Consider the following 18,426-nt stretch of genomic DNA (forward strand, 5'->3'; position numbering starts at 1 on the left):
CAGATGTGGTGAGCCCATCCTATCTCACTGGGAGGGGGCCCAAATCGGATCTGAACGGGAGTCCCCAGAACACAGCACGCGTCCTGAAGCTCCCCTTCCCTCGGTGGAAGTCGGCTCAAGGGGATCCTGAGGGCGGACTGCTGGGGGGTTTGTCCCTGGGACAGTGAACCGGCGGCCCCCTCTGCCACGGCGTCGCAAGCTGTACCCCGTATCCACACGCCGCCACGTCTGCAGCGGGAGCCTCGCTTTAGCCGCGCAGAGGGGGCATTATTTAAAGGGGACGCAGCCTGACTGCCAGGAGTGGAGCGCTAGTCGGTCCAGCCAATGCGCATGCGCGAGGCGCGAGCGGCTTCTGCCGTCACAGTGCTTCCCACGGTTGTCTTCGAAACCGGTCCCTGAGGCTCGGCAAAGCAGGAGCCCTCCGCGGCAGTGCTTGGGTGGCGGGGCTCTGAGGCTCCGGCCTGACATCTCTACGGGGTCGACGGGAACGTCTCCGGTTGGCAGGATTCGCAAAGGGCCGACCAGGATGAGGAAACCCCAGGCGGAGTCCGGGGGAAGCAGCACGGCATTCCAGCCTCAGGCCTGCCCGGATGCTGTTGGGGTGAGTCTCCCGAAAAGTCGTGCCGCCGTCATCTCGTGGAAAGGTCGGCCTGCGTGCCCCTGGGCTGTTCTCTCAACCGAGGGTCGTTCTCGTCGACAGCAGAACCCCGCAGCCTCAGAGGTTGCCTGGAGGGGTGTGTTTCAATGCCTCTGCTGTATGACTCTGTGTGTGTGTGTGTCTGTGTGTGTGTGTGTGTGTGTGTGTGTGTGTGTGTGTGTGTGTGTCTCCCATTCTCTCTTCTCTCTCTGTCTCTCAGTCTCTGTGTCTTTCTTTCCCTCTCTCTGTCGGTTAGTGTGTGTGTGCCCTTGTGCAAAAATGACTTCCCAGTGCGTCAGGGACACACTTCCTGCAGATCCGTGTCATGATTGTATCTCTCTCCAAGCGTCTTTCTGCTTCATTGGGCAGGTCACATGACCCTGGATTTCTTGGCTTCCATACGTGTCTCAGACAGGGAAGCTTCCTTGTTCTCCAGGTTTCTCCTCATGGGTGGGTGGATTGCCTAGAATGAGCGCTAGGCGACCGTGACTGGCGTTGTCTTCTAGGATACGTGGTGTCGCATTTCCTCTGCACTTTCTGTCTCGTTGTTGAGGGACATCCTCTCCTCTGCTCCTGTTCGGACTGACTCCCTTGATGTTGTGGCCGAAACGAATGTCAGGGAACCAGAGGGACTGGGCTGGGGCTGGGGCTGGGGCTGGGGCTGTGGCTGGGGCTGGGGCTGGGGCTGGGGCTGGGTGCAGGGGAAGTTGTGTCAGGGCTACCAGGGAGGAGGAGGGTTGCGGGTGGGGCGAATTCTGCAGAAACTTCTTTGCTCCTCTGATAGGCATTTGAAAACCTGGCTTGAGTCAGGCACAGGGCCCCCACCCACCGAATCCCAGGTGTTTTTTGATTTCCCTTGGCATTGACCGAATGGTCACTTGTTCCCCCCTTCCACTGGCACATACCTGGACACCACCGTTTGTTTCGCCGTCTCCCGATACGCCCCCGGTGACACACATTCACACCATGTGCTGTGGGATACGCCAGTGCCACGCGTGGTCACATGGTCTCCACCTCGGATTCGCCCCTGTTCCTGCCCGCACGTGTCCTGTAAAGCGCGGTCGGCTTTCCGGAGCCCCAGGGCTTATAGAAGCGGGGCAGGCCATTGCTCTTTCGAAGGAGGAGGGAGGCAGAGGGCTGATGGATCAGTGAAGTTTCAGCTGACGCTGCGCCTTGAGACCTATGGGATCATTCTGTGCTGCAGCGAGGCCCTGCCTGCCTCACCAGATGTGATGAGCCCATCCTATCTCACTGGGAGGGGGACAAAATCGGATCTGAACGGGAGTCCCCAGAACACAGCAGGCGTCCTGAAGCTCCCCTTCCCTCGGTGGAAGTCGGCTCAAGGGGATCCTGAGGGCGGGACTGCTGGGGGTTTGGCCCTGGGACAGGGAACCGGCGGCCCCCTCTCCCACGGCGTCCCAAGCTGGACCCCGTATCCACACGCCGCCGCGGCTGCAGCGGGAGCCTCGCTGCAGCCCTGCAGAGGGTTCATTATTTAAAGGGGACGCAGCCTGACTGCCAGGAGCGGAGCGCGATTCGATCCAGCCAATGCGCATGCGCGAGGCGCGAGCGGCTCCTGCTGTCACAGTGCTTCCCACGGTTGTCTTAGAAACCGGTCCCTGAGGCTCGGCAAAGCAGGAGCCCTCCGCGGCAGTGCTTGGGTGGCGGGGCTCTGAGGCTCCGGCCTGACATCTCTACGGGGTCTACGGGAACGTCTCCGGATACCAGGAGTCGCAAAGGGCCGACCAGGATGTGGAAACCCCAGGCGGAGTCCGGGGGAAGCAGCACGGCATCACAGCCTCAGGCCTGCCCGGACGCTGTTGGGGTGAGTCTCCCCAAAAGTCGTGCCGCCGTCATCTCGAGGACAGGTCGGCCTGCGTGCCCCTGGGCTGTTCTCTCACCCGAGGGTCGTTCTCGTCGAGAGCAGAACCCCGCAGCCTCAGGCGTTGCCTGGAGGGGTGTGTTTCAATGCCTTTGCTGGATGACTCTGTGTGTGTGTGTGTGTGTGTGTGTGTGTGTGTGTGTGTGTGTGTGTCCCATTCTCTCTTCTCTCTCTGTCTCTCAGTCTCTGTGTCTTTCTTTCCCTCTCTCTGTCGGTTAGTGTGTGTGTGCCCTTGTGCGTGTGTGTCTTTGGACGAATGTGCCCTGTGCACCACAAAGCGATTTCTGACATGTCGGCCTGTCTTTGCTGAGCCTCTTTCTGCGTCTCTGCCTGGGTCATGAGGCCGGTTGTCAATCGTTTTCGCCGCCGCGGATCCGCTTTGGGTGTGTGAAGGCCTGGCCCACGTTAGGAGATGCATCGGTCCCGGAGCAATTGAAATCTCATGCCCATCATGAGCTGCCTCTTTTCTAAGATCAAGATGACCACACAGCAACCAAGGAAAAGAGCCCCACAGGAGCTCTTTGTCCTGCAGTAGGGGAGCAGAACCACATCAGAGAAGATGGTTGTATCTTTTCACGGCTCTTCTCTGAGGAATGAAGCCACACCACGATACCGTGTAGAAGAAGAAGCCGGGAATGGGAGATGGCAACAATCCCTGTCCCTGGAATGCTGGCCTCTCTGGACAAGCCACCTTTTTGGAACCCCTCCCCTTATGCCCCTGGCGGTGGCACGGCGCTGTATCCTGCCGGGGCTCTGGCCTCTGCTCTATCCTTCCTCTTGCTCTGCCTCACGTGTTTCTCAGGGGCCTGGATGCCTCTCGCTCTGGCCAAATGTCTTCAACAAAGATGACTTCCCAGTGCGTCAGGGACACACTTCCTGCAGATCCGTGTCATGATTGTATCTCTCTCCAAACGTCTTTCTGCTTCATTGGGCAGGTCTCATGACCCTGGATTTCTTGGCTTCCATACGTGTCTCAGACCGGGAAGCTTCCTTGTTCTCCAGGTTTCTCCTCATGGGTGGGTGGATTGCCTAGAATGAGCGCTAGGCGAGCGTGACTGGCCTTGTCTTCTAGGACAGGTGGTGTCGCATTTCCTCTGCACTTCCTGTCTCATTCTTGAGGGACCTCCTGTCCTCTGCTCCTGGGTGGACTGACTCCCTTGATCTTGTGGCCGAAACGAATGTCAGGGAACCAGAGGGACTGGGCTGGGGCTGTGGCTGGGGCTGGGGCTGGGGCTGGGGCTGGGTGCAGGGGAAGTTGCGTCAGGGCTACCAGGGAGGAGGAGGGTTGGGTGTGGGGCGAATTCTGCAGAAACTTCTTTGCTCCTCTGATAGGCATTTGAAAACCTGGCTTGGGTCAGGCACAGGACCCCCACCCACGGAATCCCAGGTGTTCTTTGATTTCCCTTGGCACTGACCGAAGGGTCACTTGTTCCCGCCTTCCACTGGCCCATACCTGGACACCACCGTTTGTTTCGCCGTCTCCCGATATGCCTCCGGTGACACACATTCACACCATGTGCTGTGGGATACGCCAGTGCCACGCGTGGTCTCATGGTCTCCACCTCGGATTCGCCCCTGTTCCTGCCCGCACGTGTCCTGTAAAGCGCGGTCGGCTTTCCGGAGCCCCAAGGCTTTTAGAAGCGGGGCAGGCCCCTGCTCTTTCGAAGGAGGAGGGAGGCAGAGGGCTGATGGATCAGTGAAGTTTCAGCTGACGCTGCGCCTTGAGACCTATGGGATCATTCTGTGCTGCAGCGAGGCCCTGCCTGCCTCACCAGATGTGATGAGCCCATCCTATCTCACTGGGAGGGGGCCAAAATCGGATCTGCGCTTGTGCCGTTTGATTAATATTTCTATGTAAATACTTTGATAATAAGCTACATTGAGGGTGGGTGCGGTGGCTCTCACCTCTAATCCCAGTTCTTTGGGAGGCTGAGGTGAGGCCAGCGGATCACGAAGTCAGGCGATGAAGACCATCCTGGCCAACACGGTGAAACACTGTCTCTTCAAATATACAGAGATTGAGCCAGGTGAGGCCAGGCTCTGGCTCATGCCTGTAATTCCACACTTTGGGAGGCTAAGGAGGGTTCATCACCTAAGGTCAGGAGTTCGAGACCAGTCTTCCCAATATGGCAAAACACTGTTTCTACTAAAAATACAAAAAATTAGCCTTGTATGGTGACATACACCTGTAATCCCAGCTACTCTGGAGGCTGAGGCAGAAGAATCTCTTGAACCCAGGAGGCGGAGGTTGCATAGAACTGAGATCATGCCACTGCACCGTCTGGCCTGGGTGAGAAGAATTAAACTCTGTGGAAAAAAAAAAAACAAAAACCTGATGTGTACTAAAAATACAAAAATTAGACCCTGAAGTTCACGTCCAAATGAGAAAGACATTGTTTGGCTCAGATAGTGTGACACTAAGGAATAGTGCAGATTGGACAAGCGAGGTGACTGACACCTGTAATCCCAGCACTGTGAGAGGCCATGGCTGATGGATCACCTGAGGTCAGGAGTTGGAGACCAGCCTGACCAACATCGTGAAACTCCATCTCTACTAAAAAAAGTACATGAAAATCAGCTGGCTATGGTGGTGCATGCCTGTAAATCCCAGCTACTCAGGAGGCTGAGGCAGGAGACTCACTTGAACCCGGGTGGCAGAGGTTGCGGTGAGCGGAGATCGCACCACTGCACTCCAGCCTGGGCAACAAGAGTGATACTCTGTCTCAAAAAATAGAATAGTGCAGAGTAAAAGCAGATTTATGTATGTATGTATGTATATATGTATGTATGTATGTATGTATGTATTTTCAGAGAAGCAGGGAATCTGGAATTTTGGGTGAAATGTCTGTTTCCAGAAGCTGAAAATGCTCTCAAATGGAAAATTCAGGCTAGCCTCTATCAAGCTTCTCCTTGTTCTATGTGTGAATAGCATGGGACAGAGGGAACAGCTTGAGCCAAGGCAGGATGGTGGGATGGGACAGATGGCCAGGGCTGCTGCACTGGTGCGGTAGTGGAGAATTTGGCTGCAAATGCAGGTGGGAGCAGACCATGAAGAGTCTCAAACACAGACCTGAGGACTCTGACCTTTATCCTGGGGGCGGCAGGAAACCATGTTATGTGAAGGAACAAGGCTGTTTCTCCCTCAGCACTAGCGCAAGCAAAGGCCAGGGAGGCCCTCAGTGGAAGCTTGCTGCTGGATTTGTTCATGTGCCCTTTCTCCTGCCTGCACTAGGGTCAGAATGGCCTGGGGCACTGCACACATCCTGCCAGGAATAGAAGGCCCCACAGCTATAGCACCTCTCTTCCCTTTAGATCTTTGGAAGGATGAGCAGATTATTCAGCCTCTCTGAGCCTCAGTTTTCTCATCCATAAAATGAGGACAGTATAGAAACCTCGCAGGTCACAAGGATGTTATGAAATCAGGTGAGCACAGCATAGCGGGTGTATTTTTGGGTCCTATTATTACTTGTGAACCAAGTTGCCTTGTAGAAAAGGCACAGGCTCAGAGGACCTGTGTTTCAATCCCACTATGCTCCTGTAATGCCCACCTCTCAGGGATGATGGAAAGATTGAATTCACGGAGATGATGCTTGTGCAACATCTGATACCCAGCAGATGCCTTACAACCTAACCTACCACCCACCTGAGCAAGTACAAGCAGTCGTGCTTCTCCTACAAGCACTGGGGATGCTGCCAACCACCCACCTTAGAACACTGCTCATCCTCCCTCTCTGCAGGGGGCATTTTGTAGGCCTCAGTCACTGGGCTTGTTGTCCTCTCACCTGCCTCTCAGCACGGGGCACAGAGCACACATTCTTCACCTTTGCAAGAAGCTTCTCTATGCATCCCTGCCCCCAGCCTTGCTGAGTGCATTCACCTATTGTCTTATTTATAATCAGGATAGAGTTGCTCCTTACTGTGTAGATGAGGAAATGGAGACCTAGAAAGGGAAGGAAAGACCAACACCCTGAGCATCTGCAATGTGCCTGAGGCAATGTACCCATTAGCTCTGCTTCACAGCAGCCCAAGAGGGAGGTATTATTCTTCCCCTGTGTAAATGTGGGTGTTGAGGCTCAGAGAAGGGCAGTGACTTGTCCAAGGTCACATAGCAAGCAACCGTCAGTGGCTGAGGGCAAACCCAGGTATTTCTGACTTCAGAGTGTGGGATTTAGAACAAACATTTGCAACATGAGGTTGACAGATCCATCCCCCAGTGCTGTTCCAAGGACCAGATGGGGTCATAAGTGTGTGAGTACCTGACATGGTGCCCAAGGACTGGGAGTAGAAGCAGAATCCCATCCACCTCCACCTAATCATACAGAGAAAAGAGACAGGAGCCCAGGGAGGGCTGTGCTGTGCCCAAGCTGTCAGCAAGCAGTAGGCAGAGCCCAGGCCCATGCTTTCCCATGCCAACCCCTTCCCAGTTCAGGGCAAGGCCACCTCTCCAGGGCCTTTCCCTCCCCTAGAGAGGAAATGCCCCAAGTTCCTCTGACCAGACAGGAGAGTGAATGAGAGCATAAAATTCCACCTCAGCACACACACCTGGAGCCTGAGGCTGAAAGCTGGAATCCCAGACTTTGACACTCAAGAAGCCACCTGCACACTCTTTCAGCACCTCCACCTGGGACCTTCATGAGCACCTTGCTTCCCTCCCAGGGGAGAGGGGGTGTCCCCGAGACACTGGGGCCCTTAGAAGGCACTATGTGTTGGCAGTGACTGCAGCAGCGTGGTGGGATTCCGGGTGGTGTAGGAAGCAGGGGAAGCAGATCACAACACTCAGGATGGCCAGAGCTGAAGGCATCAGAGTCCTCTGCCCTTGCTCTGCAAAAAAAAAACCCACGGCATATTCCCCTCCCACTCCACACCTCCCACGGTCAGCAGTCGGTCCCAGAGGAGGAGCAGCGAGGCCTTAGGAGGACGGCAACCACTGCTGGCAAGGCATTGGTGTTCTCCTGTTGAACTGCACAGGTTGTCAGCATGAGACAATGTCGCTCTGTGACCATGATGGGTCAAGACAAAGCAAGGTCACTTGGTAGCTATCATGGCTCATCTCATGCAAAACATGGACAAAAGTGACCTCACACCCCCTCCTCTGTGTCTATGTCATGACCACTACCTCTTTGTCAATTGCAGCGTTAGCTTTGGTCTTGTCTTCCTTCCTTCTAGGTAAGATTGGGGAAGATGCCATGTGATAGAATCCACCCTGCCTCTGACAGCATCCAACCTGGAGCAAAGGCGTCTTTCAACCCTCCCGCAAGCTCCCAATACAAGCCCAAATTCTGGAACAAGTCCTTTCCAACACCTCCTTCAGAGAAGCTCCCTGGCTCCAGGCAGTGCTTACTCCCCTCCCTGCAGCAGGAAGCCCAGCTTGCGAGCTGCAGGTGTGCTCCAGGTGGTCACTGGATGCAGGGTATTGACAGATGGATCCTATCGATATGCCCACTGCATAACCATGTAAGCACATCATCCCCCACTTGCACATGAGGAAACAGAGGTCCACAGGATGGAGAAGGGAAGACATAATTTGTCCTTCAAATGAGATACTGGTGAGATGTGAGAGGCAGCACCCCTCATAACTCAGTGAGGCAGTGGGCACACCAGGACCCTCCCAGGCAGATCAGGTGTGTGGTCGCCCACATTGCATAGCATGGGCAGGAGTTCGGGAGACCATACATGGGTCTCGCCACCTCTCCACTGGCCCGACCTCCCTGCAGACCCCCAGGACTGGGTTAGCATCTGCTTGCTGGCAGGCCTGGCCACCAGAGGTCTTTGCTTATGTCTAAGGTCCCTGTAGTTGTGGTTCACAGGATGGGGGCTGCTCCTGAGATTCAGCACCACACAGGCACTGCACAGCACTGTGCCATGGTGGTGGGCACTCACTTTCCAGATAGGGCCCATGTTGCCAGCAGGCATGATGCCTCATTTACCCTACCCTGAGTGCAATAGGTCGTTTTATAGAAAAAAACTTGGGCCAGGCGCGGTGGCTCACACCTGTAATCCCAGCACTTTAGGAGGCCAAGGTGGGTGGATCACAAGGTCAGGAGCTCAAGACCAGCCTGGCAAATATAGTGAAACATTGTCTCTATGAAAAATACAAAAATTAGCCAGATGTGGTGGTGGGTCCCTGTAGTCCCAGCTACTCCGGAGGCTGAGGCAGGAGAATCACTTGAACCCAGGAGGCAGAGGTTGCGGTGAGCCAAGATCATGCCACTGCACTCCAGCCTAGGCAACAGAGCAAGACTCCATCTCAAAAAAAAAAAAAAAGAAAGAAAGAAAAGAAAAGGAAAAGTATTTGTAGATGAATGAAGGTGACTCCTTTGAATATTGGAAATGATTTTATTTTAGCCATTGGTCTGGCACTCATTCTGATGGGGTGACATGTGTCCCTGCCTTAGTCAGCAGAGCACAGGAGTGTGCTACACCTCCCCTCATCTGAAGATTCAGCCCACGAGCAGGAACGCCTGTCTTTGTGTCACACCAACAGAGAGGATGTGTCTGGTTTCACCACTCACTGCAGAGGCAGAAACTACCCAGAAAGAAGAGATAGTCTGTTCCCAGGAGTGGGTCCTTTTGACGCAGCATGGGGGTCATCTCCCTTCCTTGGCCGGGACCCCCAACCTGAACACAGAGGCAGAGAACATGTGAAGGGCTCCCATTCGCAGGTGGCCCAGGGTGCAAGCTCTGAGTCTGTGGTCCTGGTCACTGCCCTTTTCTCCACAGCATGGCTGCCACCATCCTGGGCTGGGGCACAGAGGGGCTTTGCAGAGATCAGCATAACAAAAGCATCAGTGAGATGCTGCAATAGCAAACCGTGATACCTTCGTGGGCTGCCAAGGCAGCCTAAGCTATTTGTTGCTGCACTCAGTGTCCCCAGACAGCTGTGTGGCAGTCACTGCCTCTGGTGTGTCTCTTTTACTTCTCTTCTCCTGCCTGAGCTTCTGCTCTGAACTCTGTCTCTAACTTACAAGAAATCAAGCTCACTGGATTCTGAGCTCTTCAGGGTCAAGGACTGTGTCAGTAGTTCATGTCTCTTTCTAGAGATCACAGCTTAGTATCTGGCACAGAGCAGATACTCAGCCAATGCCAAATGATTCATTTGCCGGAAAGCTGAATTTCATACATAATCCTAGGGCGTTTTACCAGGCTTTGTAAATACATACAGGCCATTTAGAAATTTGAATGTCAAAGAGTAAAGGAGCTGAGATAGTAAACATTGGAGAAGCGTTGGCGGGGGGGTGGTATTATTTGCAAAATATTCCTGGATCCTTGTGAGTACTATAAACCCTTGATGAGCACGGATTCTGGGTCAGGCCAGACACTCAGCTGGACCCAGGAGATACTGAGGTGAGTAAAGCCAAAATGCCTCCCTTCAGCAGGAGGCAGGCAGTCACACCAAAGTGATAAAGGCACAAAACCCAGAGGCTGCAGAGGAGCAAGGACTACCTTGTTCCTGGACTGTGTGACCTCAGGGAGGCTTTGAGAGGAGGACATCTGTGCAGGGCTTGAAGGATGAACACAAATTTGCCGAGCAGAAAAGGGAGCCAAGGAAATCCCGATGGAGAACAGCTTGGGTGAGAGTGTGAGCCACGGGACTGAGGGGCACAGGCATGGAACTGGAGGAGCAGAAAGAATGAGGGAGGTCAGCAGAGGTCAGTCACAGAAGGTTTGAATCCTGGTGAGGGAGCAGTGGGTGCTGCACAAGGGACATGGGCCTGGAGGAGATGCAGTTATCTCTGAGTGAAGATGGAGCACGCCATCCACTAGGGAACCACAAGATGCAATAGAAATAAGAACCCTGAGAAACCTGCACAAAGGATGAGGGGCCCAGGGGTGGCACCAAGAAGGTCCCTGTCAGAGGCCAGCTTTGAACGGAGACAGAAAACACTCTTGAGGGTCTCAGCTGCTGCAAACCTCCCCAACAAATCATATTTTACCTTCAAATATTTGCTAAAGAATACTAACTATTGGAAGAGCAATGCTCCATTGATAATAATTCCCTCACTGTACATTTTTTACAATTCTCAAAATGCTGTCCGTCCAGTGTCTCATTGGAACCCCCATATAATCCCATTTTACAAATAGGGAAATGAGGCCCTGTGATGTCACACCGAGGTTTGCAGCAGTTCCAGGATAGAAAATAGGGAGCACTTTCATCTCAGCCCTTGGTATAAGTCTCAAAGTTCCTTTTCTGGGATGGGTTCCTTGAGGCCATCCAGCAGCCCATAGTCCAAGACTTCTTCTTCCTCCTTGGGCTTCTCCACACCTGTTTCCAAAGCCTCCTTCTCCTCCTTTGTTCTCAGGTACCACTACCAGGTGTTGGGCAGGGAGACCTCCTGCTGCTGTCCATCCTAGGGTGTATCCTCCAACATGGGTGCATTGTGGTTCAGCCAGCACCTATACCACCTGAAGCCCAGGGCTCCTGTGGTGGGCCTGAGGTTCCTCCCTATCAAATGGAGATGTGCTGGGGTTGCTTCCTTTGCTGAAGCCCATGTCCAGGTTATCTTCGGGGTGGCGCAGGATACAGGGCTCTGGGGACAGGCCAGAGGGCTGCAGGGGCAAAAACCAAGAGGATGAGGGGATCTCTGAGTCAGACCGCCTGGATCCACATCCCAGAGACTAGCTGCAAGGCCTGGGGAAGACTGGTTCACCTCTCTGGGCATAAGTTTCCTCCCCTGTAAAGTGGGAGGCATAACAGATTCACTCCTACAGTTGTCTCTGAGCTTTACAGCAGGTAATGTGTGCAAAGTACATCGCGTAATGCCTGGCACATGGTAGGTGAGAATAAACAGGGTTACTATGATATCATCATCTGAACTAGGTCACTCATGCACTTCTCCAATGCTTCAGGGTTCCCCTCCATCCCTCACAGGGTAGCAGCAAGTGAAAGGGATGCCCCTGGCCTTGAGGAGCTCACATCTTCTCATTTCCCAGGGGTCTCCATCCAGTATCCACACATGCCTGGCATGCAGCAGGTGCCTCGTCCACATCTGGTGAAAGAGTGGAAAGCAGGTCATTATCATGTATTGTTTGGCACAGAATCTGCAGTAGGGGACAGAGAAGTGAGTGACTGTAGTTGTGCTCACCAGTTCCTGTCCCTGAATTTTCAGGGATCAAGCGGCCTTAGCAAGTCTAGTACCAGGGAGTGGGCACTGTGTGGTGGAGCAGGAGGCAGGTCCTGAGAAAGGCAGTGGGGTGAGGAGAGGAACTCTGCCTTTGAGGTCTGGGAGATCCTCCACCAGGACCTCACCAAAGGCCCCAGGCAGGTCATCCCTCATCCCAGAATCTCTCTATGCACTTCTGTATAATGGGGCTAGCCTGGAAGAGATACTTGCACAACCATGTTCAGAGCAGCATCATCCACAATAACCAAAAGGTGGAAGCAACCCAAGTGTCCATGGATGGATGGACGGATCAACAAAATGCTGTCTATGCATACAGTGGAATAGTGTTCAGCCTTGAAAAGGAAGGAGATTCTGACACCTGCTGCATCAAGAATGAACATTGAGGACATTAGGTTGAGCAAAATAAGCCAGACCAAGAAGACAAATGCTGTATTATTCCACTTTTCCAAGGCACCTAGAGTAGTCAAATCCATACAGACAGACATGAAAATGGTGGCTACCAGGTCCTGGGGAGGGTGGTGATTGGGGAGTTGTTTTTAAATGAGTTACAGAATTGTAGTTTTACAAGATGAAAAGCATTCTGGAAATTGGTTGCACAACATTGTTAATGTATTTAATGCCACCGAAATGTAAACTTAAACATAGTTAGACAGTAACTTTTAGTTTATTTTACCACAATTTTTATAATGGGGTAGTTATGCCTGTCTTCTTGTGTTGCTGTAGGATTTCATGAGATAACATATAAGGAACAACCCAGCATGTTGCCTGGCACACAGTAACTGTTCAATAAATCACACCTGGATGTTATTGAAGATAAAGTTACCTGACTTCTCTGAGGCTTGCTCTCTTCAGCTGAAAATTCTCCCAAAATATATTAGATGAGACCCTACTGTATTATACTGGGTTCATAAATACCACTCCCCCTTTTCCCTTCCCACAGAGCGCAAGAATAGAAGACACTTCTCTGCACCCCAAAAGCTCCATGCTGATTGCGAGGAGGAAATGCTGGATGGAGGGGTTCCTGGAACTACTGTGAGGGGTGAGCTTTCCCCAGATGTCTAGAAATGAGGCAGAGGCCCGACATCTTCCACCCCCACTAAGGTTGCCTTGCAGTTCCCAGCTGGCTCTATACTTCCTAGAAACTGCCATTTTTCTGCCTCCATTACCTCATAGCCCAGTCAGCACCATTATCAGCATCACCATGATCGCCATCACCATCCTTACAATCACCAACACTATCATCATCGCCATCACCATTCTTACCCTCACCATTCTCACCATCATCAACACCAGCGTCTTCACCATAACTATCACTATCGTTATCACCACCTTCACCATCACCATCCTCACCATAATAATTATTGTCACCCTCCCCATCCTCAAAATCATCATCATTATCATCATTACCATCACTGTCATCGTCACTATCACCATTCTCACCATCATCATCCTCATCATCATCACCATTATCCTCACCATAACTATCACTGTTATCATCACCACCTTCGCCATCACCATCCTTATCATCACCATCACAATCACCACCATCACCATTCTCACCATCACCATGTTCACCTTTACCATTCTCACCATCATTATCACCTTCATCATCCTCAACATAACTATCACTTCATTATCACCACCTCCACCTTCACCATCACCATCCTCACCATCATCATCACCACCATCACAATGATCCTTGCTACATGGAACCATGCATTCTGGGTAGGAGGGCTCTTGGGTCAGGGCATCTAATACATCTTGTAGGATAGAAACCCAGCCCCTCAGGGTCTCACAGTTGGTGAAGTAACTGCTTCTTGTGAGGTCATGTTCCTCTGGGTGATGTGGGATGTCACAAGACCAATAAATATGAGCTGAAGCCCATCGCATCACTTCTTTTTTTGTAAAATAAGCTCCATCATCAGTAGTAATTGTATGATAGCAGAGAATAAGAACTCAGCAAATGTAAATAATTTGATGCTATGAGAAGCATATGAAGTGGAGTCCATATTTCAATATGCATCTATTCCAGTGAGGGCAATTCTTTACCACTTCCATGAAGGAAGGGAGAAAATATTATTACAACATTACCAGAAATCTGTCTGGTCTAGGCAGGGCAGTTCCTCTTTCCAGGGTCTCAGCATTGCTCATTGTCGGCAGTCAGGGCACTCATCTGGGCAGTGGGCAGCACTGCTGCAGGGAAGTTCATGTTATTGGAAACATGTAGCATCTTCTCCTGCTACCATCGCCACATTGTCCATGAAACCACTGGGCAAAGGATGAGGAATCTGGGAAAAGTTCTCATAACCAGAATATAATCATCCATATCAGGATATCAGCATTCACCCAACACTGCTGTCCAATCAACAGATGCTATAATCTCATCCAAATTTTCTCAGTTGTGCCCTAAATACATTTTTTTTGAACTTTGTAATCCAGGATCCAATCCAGGATTTCCTATTGCATTAATTGTCATGTCTCTTAAGCTCCTTCAACTTCAAACAGTTCCTCTGTTTTGCCCTATTTTTCATAACCTTAAGAGTTTTAAAGAGCATAATTATTTATGAAGGATGTGTTCACCTTTTTCCATCTGATGTGTTTCTACATCCAGACTTAGGTCATGTATCTTTCACAAGAAAACCACAGAAATACTGCTGTGGTCTTCCTAGGACATCACAGCAGGAGGCACATGATCAAGTTTGTGCCAGATTTCTCCACCACAAAGTCATCATTCTTCCAATTGTAATTGAGAAGTATTTCATATGAAGATATTAATTACACATACACATGAATGTATATTTATATGTAAAATATATACAAAATATTATTTCAATGTCTAACCAATATAAAAGTTATTAATTAGATATGTTTAATTTTATTTCCTACTAAGTCTTCAAAATCTGGTGTGTGTTTTACCCTGACAGCACATCTCAGTCCAGCCTCGCCACATTTCAAGTGCTCAATATTCACATGGCTGTGGCTACCATCTTTGTCAGGGCAGCACTAAAGCACTAAAGAACTTCTGCCTTGGAGAAGTTCTAAGCTTTCAAAATGTTTGGCAAATACATTTTATAAAATTCTTCAGAATCCATAAATAGGCAATTACACATTCAGTAAGCCATAGAATCCAACATGACATTAAAAATGAATCCGTCGACAAAAAAGAAGTTAGGCAAAATTTTCTTCAGACCCAATGGGCAAATCAATTATGATTACCTAACATGCCCATCATTATTTGTTAACATCCTTCATTAATACCCCCAAACCCCATCAACAGGTAAATGAACAAATGCATTGAGGCCTGTCTGAAAAATGTCCCAGTTTCTTACCATTCGTACTTCTTTTGCAAGCAGAAAAGACTCAGTATTAGCAAAGACTATTCAGATAGTTTGTTCTTATGCCAGTAGTTGTAATTTCCCGGAGGTGCAATACTTCTCACAAGTACTTTCCTGTTTGGCCATTTTCTGCAGTAATATCCATGCTCCCATTTTCTCTATTCTTTAATTTCTATCCTAGACTTTTCTTTCATCCTATAATTCTTTATCCTAAAAATATTAATTTAAGGATAACATCACAAAGTAGTATATTTCTTCAGATGATACTCCAAATTGATACCTAATATACAGAAATGACTATCATGGACATAACCCACAACATGTGAAATGTATGGCTCATTCTACTGACATTATAAAGGAAAGTTAATGACAACTGAATTTCTAGTCATTTTCCACCCAACAAGTTGCTTATAAAATGGCAAGGAATTGTAGGTATGTACACAGTGGCTATTTTTTGGTGGGTTGTTCAGCAACTCTCCTCTTGAGAGCCCCCTTTTTCTTTGAGGAACATTTCAATGGGCACCAACTGGGCCTGACCCAACCTACCAGCCCCAGCCCCAGAGGTGATCATGCTGCCCAGCTATGGCAAAAGACTCTACCCTTGGATCATGGCAACTGTTTCAGTACTTTTTTTTTTGGAATCATCAGGAAGGACTCTTGCTTTTTCTACCACTGTGGTCTGCAAGGACAAAGTAAAGTGGGTTATTTGTCGTACTATCTCTTGCTACAGAGGGAGAAGAGAGTCATCTTCAGAAGGAAAAAATGAGGCTAAAACAAAAGGAAAAGTGTCAAGAGAAAGAAGGAGAACATTTCTTGATGATTTTATATAAGCCCCTGGGTCCAGCTATGCATGACAGTGACTTGGGTTAAAGCTCTGTCATTTATAGGACCATTGACTTAAATATAAAATAAAGTATTAAAAGCTATGAACTTTTAGATGAAAATACAGAAAAAAAAATCTTTGTAATATTCAATTTATCAAAAATATCTTAGATGAAGCCCCAAAAATCAAATGCACAAGAACAATTAATAAATTGGACCCCATCAAAATTAAGAGCATCTGCTATTTGGAAGATAGTGTTATGAGAACAAAAAAGAAAACTCAAGGGGAAAATGCTGGCAAGTCTCATATCTAATAAGGGATTTGAATCCAGAGTATATAAAGAAACTATTAAAATTTAATAATGAGAAAATAAGCAAAGAAAAAAACCAAAAAGGAAGAAGCAAAAAAAAAAATGTGAACATACACTTTACCAAATATATACACATGGAATGTAAGTACATAAAGAGATACTACATATTATTAGGCATTATGGAACCACAATAAAATACTATTGTACACACATGAAAATGTCTAAAATTTTTAAAGAAGGTCCATACAAAGGGTTGGCAAGAATGTGGAATTCTTATATATTGCTGATAAAAATATAAAATGGTACAACCATTTTGGCAAACATTTTGACAGTCTCTTAAAACTAAACCTAAACCTATTAGCTGTTACACTCGTAATATTTACTCAAAGTTATAAGAACTTATGTACATGAATGTTCATTGCAAATGTATTTGTATAAGTCCAAAGCCGGAAGCAATGCAAAAACCCATCAACAGGCAAATGGATATATAAGTTGTGACCGATCTGCACAATAGAATACTACTCAGTAATAAAATTAATGACCCATTGATGCCTGCAATGTAGCTGAATCTCAAAATAATTATGCTGTGTGAAAGATGCCAGACCCCTCCAAAAAAGGGTCCATACTACACTTCATTTATATAAATGTCTAGACAAGGCAAACTATTTTATAGTGACAGATTGGTGATTGCCAGGGAGAGTGGTAAGGTAGGAAGATACAGAAAGTTTGGGATTATAAAAGGGCAAGGGTAAACTTTTATGAGTGCTGGATATGTTCATTATTTTTATTTTGGTGATGGATTTGCAAGTACATATAAAAAATAACACACAATAGAAGTAGAAATAGTATTTTTGTTTCTTTCTTAATAAAGCACAATTTACTTACTAATGGGATGTGTGTGCCTGCTGGGCACACAGCACAACTTTTCAAATCTTAAAATTGGACTGGATCTCAACCATTGGACCTTATTCCTATTCCACACTGACTTTAGCACAATACTTGCTTTCATCGCGGTAATTAACAACACCCACCTTAAAGGTAAAGAAATGCACTTCTAACTAACTGCTTTTGAAACTATGAACTGCCTCAGGCTAGTAGTTCTTAAGGTCTGCAGCAAATGTTGCTTTGTTTCCCTCAAAAATATACAGCCTGGGCAACATGGCAAAACCCCGTCTCTACTAAAATTACAAAACTTAGCCAGGCATGGTGGTGCATGCCTTACTCAGGGAGGCAGAGGCTGCAGTGAGCCTAGACCTCACCACTCCACTGCAGCCTGGGGGACAGAGTGAGATCCCCATCTCAAATACACACACACACACACACACACACACAAACACACACACACACATATACTCACACGCTATCCGCTGGTGCCCCTGTCAGTTAAACACAACATCTCAGGGCATCTCAGCACACAGTGTGAGAGCCGTGGTCTTAAACACTTCAATTAAAAGTGAAACATCTCTGGCTGGATTTTTAGAATATTCACTTTTTAATGTTTTATATTATATTTATTTTTTATGTTTTAATTAATTTATCTGGATACAAGAATCCAGACATTTGGAAGTAAAACAATGGAAAACATGCCTGCAAACACTAATCAGCACAAAGCTCACGTTGCTATGTTATTATTGACAGTTTAGACTTAAGCCAAGAAATATTGCTAAGATAAAAAGATTTTACGATGTCAGTCACTAGAAAAGTATGCCAATTTTAAATATGTCTAAATATAAAATATCCCTTCAAATTATTTACTACAGAAACTGATATAACTAAAAGAAAAATGGACTAATCTACAATATAGATTTTAACATACCTTTCAATTACCGATGGAACCAACAGAAAAAAATCCATAAGAGAAAGGGAGATTTGATGAACACGATGAACAAACTTGACATAAACTGACATATACAGAACGGGACACTCAACGACTACTGGATACACATCCTTTTCCAGTGCACGTATCATATTTACCAACATCGATTATATGTTGGAATTTAAAGGGACTCATCAGTCATGGGATTTTGCCTAAACTTGTCTGGCCTTCAACAGGGTTCAAATACCGTTAAATTCTTATTTCATCTAAAGAGTCCTATCCTTTTTTTTGGAAATTTTACTGCAACAATCTAAATTTGCATAACAACTGAACCCAGCCCTTGGAACTTGAAGTTTATTCTAGCCAAAGGCAGATTAAACTGTCTAAGTAGTGATGTCCTTCAAATTGTTGTCCCCTGCTCCAGTAACGGAGTATAGCTCCAAGAAGCTAACAGACTGTCCTTCATAGTATACATTCTATGTTACATCAAAACATGGTATA

The 18,426-nt window shown here is 48.2% G+C and overlaps 1 protein-coding gene across 4 annotated transcripts in view; it reads left to right on the forward strand.

Annotated features, from left to right (window-relative positions):
• The window catches only part of LOC129016775 (tensin-3-like), a 310,903-nt gene that overhangs the window by 276,293 nt on the left and 16,184 nt on the right, over window positions 1–18,426 (forward strand). For 2 of the 4 annotated variants that reach the window (XM_063657179.1, XM_063657178.1), the window contains exon 15: window positions 12,582–12,680. In XM_063657179.1, coding sequence (XP_063513249.1) covers window positions 12,582–12,680 — 99 coding nt within the window. Of the gene's footprint in view, window positions 1–7,685; window positions 7,974–12,581; window positions 12,681–18,426 lie in introns of those variants that run through there. The other 2 variants (XM_063657181.1, XR_010124801.1) reach the window with 2 other exon arrangements.

This window comes from Pongo pygmaeus, chromosome 19, assembly GCF_028885625.2.
Source record: "Pongo pygmaeus isolate AG05252 chromosome 19, NHGRI_mPonPyg2-v2.0_pri, whole genome shotgun sequence".
NCBI classification, from domain to species: Eukaryota; Metazoa; Chordata; class Mammalia; order Primates; family Hominidae; genus Pongo; species Pongo pygmaeus.